The 7436-nt window shown below is 45.9% G+C and overlaps 1 protein-coding gene across 1 annotated transcript; it reads left to right on the forward strand.

Moving 5' to 3' along the window:
* Positions 1-2213: 2213 nt before the first annotated feature.
* On the forward strand, positions 2214-6209 carry tent5aa (terminal nucleotidyltransferase 5Aa; the record flags this gene model as incomplete). Its single annotated transcript, XM_061716242.1, has 2 exons — positions 2214-2612; positions 2911-6209. Coding segments are annotated over 2 exons (1179 nt in total), but the record flags the coding sequence as incomplete, so codon positions are not given.
* Positions 6210-7436: the final 1227 nt, after the last annotated feature.

The following is a 7436-nucleotide window of genomic DNA, read 5'->3' on the forward strand; positions in this document are numbered from 1 at the left end:
CATTTTTGGTGAGTTCTCAGTTACTGCTCTTGTTGTCTGGTGGCTGAGAAAAGCACCTGCTCATCTACAGCAACAGTCTTGTGCACTCCGTATGGATGAGAGGAATGCAGATATGAATGGAAGAGTCTAATTTTGATGCACTAGGAAACCATGGTCATGTTGGTAGCTACAGACGTGGATAGTAGAAAACAAGTAGCAAGTACTTGAGTTGTGACAATGCAGAAAGAATCATAAACCATGGAGGGACAACGGGTGAATAGTCAGATTATGTACCTTGCCAAGCTGTCAAAAGTAAGCCAGAAAGGATTATCTGAAAAAGATGGAGCTTTTAAATGGGTTGGATTCTTTTGAAATCCCAAACCAGCGATCCCAACCTGCAACCTGAGACACCTGATGTGTTTTCATGGAGTTGCAAATCTTCCACTGGTCTGCCTAATGGGTTTGTGCCAAGATTTGCAAAAATAACCAGTTTGGGTGGGTGTAAGACTTAAAAACCGTCAAATCAACAAGTTTTTTTTAATGCTGATGTGCAGAATATACAAGTAGTTACCAAAACGGGGGTTTCCAAAGAGTGGAGCAGCATGATAACACCTAATATCTAACACCTAACACCTAACCCTACTGCTCATGTGATTGTTTTTCCTTTGTTTTCTTTATTGTTTTTACAATGCCCAGCCTTCACAGATAACAGTGGTGATTCCTATTAATTTTATAATATATTTATAATATTTATAAATGATTAAAAAAAAATAAGAAGTCAAATGCTTTTTGAAATGATCATTTACTCCCACTGGCTCTGTGAAGCAGCTACTCTGCTGCAGCACCGGAACCAGCCGGCAGAGGGCGACATTGTAACGTGGCAACAGCCGTTCGTTCCCGTGGGGACCTTGTTAAACGTCACTATATATATATACATACTTATATTCATTTTTATGTCTTCTTTTAAGTTTATATTTTGATTATACGGGTTATTTTAATCACATGAAACACATTACAGCTAAGTAATTTAAATTAAGCTTCTTAACTATATGAAGAAAAAACTATCCTCTCGGGTTTATAAAAATGGGTTTCAGGTTAAAAGCAAAATAAATGAATCATCTTTGGGACGGGTTCTTGTGCTAATATCGTATTAATACAGAGTTGGCGGAAAGCAGCGGGGTGTCAGTGAAGTGCGCAGTGGAGCTCAGCCTCATCCTCAAGGCTGATTTATGGTTCCGCGTTACACCAACGCAGAACCTACGGCATAGGGTACGTGATTACGCGCAGGTACGCCGTAGACTACGCCGTCGATTTAACGCAGAACCATAAATCAGCCTTCAGGCTTCATCCAGACCAAACCGCTTGAGAGGGCTGCTACTCATCCCCGGGCGGACAGATAACGGGTTAATGTCTCCATTTGCTCTGAAAACACTCTCGGGGAGAAAGCTGGGGCACCCGGAGCACGCACAGGTCGAATAAACTGCAGCGGGATGAGATATTACAAATGTCGGAGCCGTGCGTAAAAAGATCTCCGCGTCGGTGGGAGGAGGAGGAGGAGGAGGAGGAGGAGGAGGAGGAGGGATGGGGGGTGGGGGGATTGGGCCAAACTTGCGAGGCTGCCAGTTTATTCATGCAAATTGGTGAAATCAGAGGCGGGCCTTTGTGCGACGGAGTCACAGCCGGAAAGCAAAGCCCTCTCCTCTCCTGGAGCAGCAGCAGCATCAGAGCAGGAGATGCGCGGCGCACGGACGCACTGACGGCGCACCGGGGACAAGCTTTCACACACGCAAACAGAGAGGAAAAAGAAAGTTATTTAGTTGTTCTGTGTGACTGGACTCAGCTCGCCTTCAACTCTTATCAGCAGCTTTTCTGCAGCGCCACAGCTGCTGGATCTCCAACTAAAGGATCACTGCGCACATCGAGACGCACTGCAGCACGCACAACTGCTCTTTACTTTTATTTAATTTTTCATTTTTAAATAGTATTTTTAAGTTTTCAGTCACTTTGAGAGATTTCAAACACCCAAAGTCCTGATCCAGATGAAGTTACCGCCTCGTTTATGTTCCGAATTTGCGCGTAAAGACGCCACCACTTTAGATTGAGAACACTTTTTTTTTTTTTATTTAAATTCCTGGGGGGACTTCGACATGTCCGAGAACGAGAGCACAGGCTCCAGCGCAGGCTGCGGGTCCGAGTCCGAGGGCAGCAGCAGCAGCAGCTCCAGCTCCAGCTCCAGCAGCTCCAGCAGCTCCAGCTCCAGCGTGAGCGTGAGCGTCCTGGGCTGGGAGCAAGTGCAGCGTCTGGACGCCATCCTGACGGAGACCATCCCCATCCACGGCCGGGGGAACTTCCCCACCCTGGAGATGCAGCCGCGCCAGATCGTGAAGGTGGTGCGCAGCAGGATGGAGGAGAAGCGCATCCACGTCCGGGACGTGCGGCTCAACGGCTCCGCGGCCAGCCACGTCCTGCACGACGACAGCGGCCTGGGCTTCAAGGACCTGGACCTCATATTTTGCGCTGACATGAGAGGTGAAAATGATTTCCAGACTGTGAAAGACATAGTTTTGGACTGTCTTCTGGATTTTTTACCCGACTGTGTGAATAAGGAGAAAATAACCCCGTTGACTCTAAAGGTACATCCACTTTTACAACTTTTTTACACATTTACCCCCTAATTTTCTAGTTTCCTTTATATGTGCTAAACTTGTGTCAGATCGACTTATGGTGCATAGATCTGTGACAGTTAAATTGTACTTTTCTGTGGTTTCATCTAATAATAAGGGGCATCAGATTCCACTTCCTTTTGTATAATTTCTTTTAAAAAGAAAGAAATGTAAAAACATATACCCATTAAAATGACTGTTTTTGTTAATTCTCCTTTCCCCCCCCTCTCTCCCTCTATCACACACACACACACACACACACATACAGGAAGCGTATGTGCAGAAGATGGTGAAAGTGTGCAACGACTCGGACCGCTGGAGCCTCATCTCCCTCTCCAACAACCGCGGGAAGAACGTGGAGCTGAAGTTCGTGGACTCCCTCCGGCGGCAGTTTGAGTTCAGCGTGGACTCCTTTCAGATCAAACTGGACTCCCTGCTGCTGTTCTACGAGTGCTCGGAGAACCCCATGGCCCAGACCTTCCACCCCACCATCGTGGGCGAGAGCGTGTTCGGGGACTTCGGCCAGGCCCTGGACCACCTACGTCACAAGGTCATCTGCACGCGGAACCCGGAGGAGATCCGCGGCGGGGGCCTGCTCAAGTACTGTCACCTGCTGGTGAGGGGCTTCCGGGCGGCGTCCGAGTCCGAGATGAAGTCCCTGCAGCGCTACATGTGCTCGCGCTTCTTCATTGACTTCCCCGACATCGGCGAGCAGCAGCGCAAGCTGGAGTCCTACCTGCAGAACCACTTTGTGGGCCTGGAAGACCGCAAGTACGACTACCTGATGACGCTGCACGGAGTGGTGAACGAGAGCACGGTGTGCCTGATGGGTCACGAGAGGCGGCAGACCCTGGGGCTCATCGCCATGCTGGCAGTGCGCGTCCTCGCCGAGCAGAACGTCATCCCCAATGTGGCTAATGTTACCTGTTACTACCAACCTGCTCCTTATGTGGCAGACGGCAACTTCAGTAACTACTACATAGCGCAGGTGCAGCCGGTGTTTGCCTGCCAGCAGCACGCGTACTCCACCTGGCTGCAGTGTAACTGAGTCCGGCCCAGAGCCCGGAGGAGGAGAGCAGGAGGAGCGAGCGGCCACATTAGAGCTTACACAGAGAGGAGTTTATTGTTTTGCATCAAAGCTTCTGTCTTTAGTTCATACGTTGAGTATGAAACCCAGAACAGCCGGCTTTCCCTTTAAGTGCGCGTTTTAATGTGAATCCCGCGCAGTTTCACCTGATCCTGCCCAGGCCTATAGACGAGGCTTGGAAAAGACTTAATTAGCTTTGGAAGCGACGGCTCTAATGCAGACGTGTGTTTTGCGTCGAGTGTGAGCAGCAGAACTCCAGACTCGCCGAATCTGTCACAAACGGACTCGCCAGCATGTTTCCGCTGCCGACTGAACGGCTGCATCAGTGTCCTGAGGCTGACAGCGCCTTCAGCACAGCTTTCAGGGTGTTTCACTCAGTGCCCACACACACACACACACACACACACACACACACACACACACACACACACATGCACGCACACACGCACGCACACACATAACGCAGTTCTCAGCATTTTGCTCCACATATAGATCGGATGTCAATCTGACGTCTCAGCCTTGCAGTTTGGATATAAATCTTTTTGTTTACAGACCAAAGATTTCTTTAGTTTTTTGGGGATAGTTTCTAATGTAAAAAGCCAATTTTGATCGGGGAAGGGGATGAAGCAGACTATGAAGCTATTGTAATATCTATTTGTATATGTGAGCATATATATATATACATATATGTGTATATGTATATGTTTGTGTTTATAAGTGCCTATTGCTTCTCAGCAGTCAGACGAAACAATGATCAGGCCACGTGACTCTGTCTGTCATCAAGACACAAGACAGTGTCACCCCGAAGGCTTGTGAATGTATATGTGAAATCAAGCACGGTCAGTGTTCCCACATTGAAAAAAGAGCACCGTGGGCTGGTGTGGATTTTTGCATTAAAGTAGCAGTCAGTCATGTGATTGAGTATTTGCAATGTTTACAATCTTCATGTGAATATTTGGTAATCCAAGATGTTATCCTCTCCAACTGATGTCTTTTTTGAGTACTGTCAGAGCCATTTTGAGAGGAGGCGGATAAGCATTGAGGATAATCAGCCGACGACAAAACTTAAACACAACATTTGTTGTATATTTTGTACAGCCAAGGCCCGCTTTTGCTCATCCAAGAATAGCAGATAAGAGAGTCGGAGAGGCAAGACAGAGAGGGTCCAGAGCGCGCTGCTGTGTGTGGTCCCCCAATGCCTCGTCCCGCAGACGTACTGTAGGATATTTGCAGAGACGCTTCAAGATGATGGGAGTTTGATGTAGCACCCTGGCAGGGAATTCCTCAGCTGCCACTGAAGAGCGTGAACTCAGCCGGGGTCGGTTCATGCTTCAGGAAATGATGTGCCAAACACTTTGGTGGCCCCGTTGAGCGCCCTGAGCTTTAATAAATCAATTTTGCAGATGTACATGCTTTGCTGACAAAAAAGGGAAAAATAATACAGACAGAGAGAGAAAGAGAGAGGGAGAGAAAGCAGGACGAGGAGGGAACAAACAAGTGAGAGAGAAGACAGTGATTAAAAAGGAGAGAGGAGAGGGATCAGCCTGGAGAGATGGGTGCAGCTGGTGATGGGGTTGATCTCACTTGGGCTGCCCTGCCTTAAGCTCTCATTAAAACTTTTTGCAGCTTGTTTATATTCGTTGGGAAAACCAAAATGTTCAATTATCAGCATTTGCTTTCTGTTTTTATTTCTGAATGTTGACTAGAAGACAAAAAAATGAGTGGAAACTGAAGATATTGCATTTTTCACAAACCAGCTGCAGAAGACTTCAAGTTGCAACTTGTGTTTCATCAGCTAGCTAGCTTCATCCATGCTTATTAGTGATTTCATATATATATGTATGTGTATGTATGTATGTATATATATATATACACAGAAATATATATATTTATATGAAATATGTCACAAAATGCAGGTTTAGCTGGTTGGCTAGCATCTAGCATCAAGTAAATGTAGCAACAAGCTCTTGCTGAAAACGTTTCCTTGCTCTCTTTTGCGTCTTTCTTATTATCACTGCTCTCTTGAGTCGTTTCCTCTCAATGACTGTCCACATTGAGGGATGTAAAGGTGATGTTTTGTGAGTTTATGAAGTCTGAACAGCTGACTAGTTAGTTAGCTCCAGTCTGTAAACTAGTGTTTTCGTGCCTCCCAGTTAGAAGTTGTGGGTTGCTGCATCGTCTTGTACGTATTGTCTCAAATATCTGTTGTTGGTTTTTTTTTTGTTCATGTAGTCTTTTACAAATCACACTTAAGAAAAAAAAATCCTTGACATGTATGTATATTTTTTATGATTGTTATTTTTTTATAAATATACCAGACATTGCAGATGTTGCAGTGGTTTTGAATCTGTGATTGGGCTTCAAAAGGATATGTTGTCGATAGCTTTTTTTTTTTTTTTTTTTTTTTTTTTGCTATGTTTTGTTATGTGTCCAAATGGGTCAAAAGGTTGAAGATGTTTTCCTCAATAAAATATAGGACAACCGGATCAATAACGCCTCTCATTATTCATCTGTCCGAAACAAAACCAGATCAGCTTCACTGGTCTGATTCAGACAGACGGCTTCTACTAAACAGGAGAAACTGCATACTTGATAATTAACTAAAGACCACCTTTTTCTGTTTTTCTAAAAAAGAGTCAGTGTCTTTTTTCTCTTCTTTTCACTGCATGAGCCATTCAGCGGTTTTCAAATGGGTTCTCTGTTTTATCGCCAACGAGAGTCAAATCCCTGCTGCAGCCTGCCGGGCCCAGCAGCCTCAGCCGAAAACCCGTCCAGAACCTGCGCGCTGCTGCCAGAAAGAGCTGTTGTTGAATGTGGGGGGATTTGCATCCACCCAAAATAGAGACTTTAACGCTTTTGTAGTGTGAATATCTTTGCCTGCTCATCAAATTCTCAGTTAGCAGCGGCCCCCCACCCCCACCCTCCGCCTCCACACCCCAGCAGCAGCAGTGATCGGTGCTCGGGCCTGCTGCGGGCTGAGGCCCATTCTTGTCAGGCTGCAATAAAACTCGCCACAACAGGGCTGACTGTCACAGAGGTCACATGACAAACTGCCCTAGATACAAAGGGATATGGAGGAGAAAACACATTGAGTAAGACACTCGCTCTGCGATATGGGCCTATATATAGCAGACGCAATAAGGGCATTATTGCTTTCACTTAAGAGCATTACCAGCTCATTAATCTGAGCCATTAAAGGAGTGATTAGCAGGCCCGGGCTCAACCCATATACGTGCACAGACAAGCATATAAGCAATGCCTGATGTGTATGTCCTGTCCTGTTGGCTCTTTTTGTTCCTACAGAAAAAAAAGTGCTGAAAGAATGTGTTTATGCGTTTCAAATTTGTCTTTCACAAGCGTTCCTAAATGGATGCTGAAATAGCAGGAATGTTTTCAACTGTAGACGATCCCCGCGGACTCTTCTGAAGTCCCGTAGACTTCCAATCAGGTGAAGTCTGGCTGCTTTTTGCGTTACAGAATTACTCTAGCTTTTATCTCGCAACCCCGCATTACCCTTGGATTGCTTTAAAAATGGAGGATTTCTTCTTCAACGCCAACAGAGACAATAGAAATGGTTTTTCACGACCAATGACTGTTTCAGTATTCGTGCTGGCATGTGAGCGTTGTTTTACAACACACTTGAAAAATGTGAAGCCATCCTTTTAAAAACCACCACAACGCAGCCTTGAAGCAGGAATGCTGTTGAG

The sequence above is a fragment of the Cololabis saira genome, chromosome 3, assembly GCF_033807715.1.
Source record: "Cololabis saira isolate AMF1-May2022 chromosome 3, fColSai1.1, whole genome shotgun sequence".
NCBI classification, from domain to species: domain Eukaryota; kingdom Metazoa; phylum Chordata; class Actinopteri; order Beloniformes; family Belonidae; genus Cololabis; species Cololabis saira.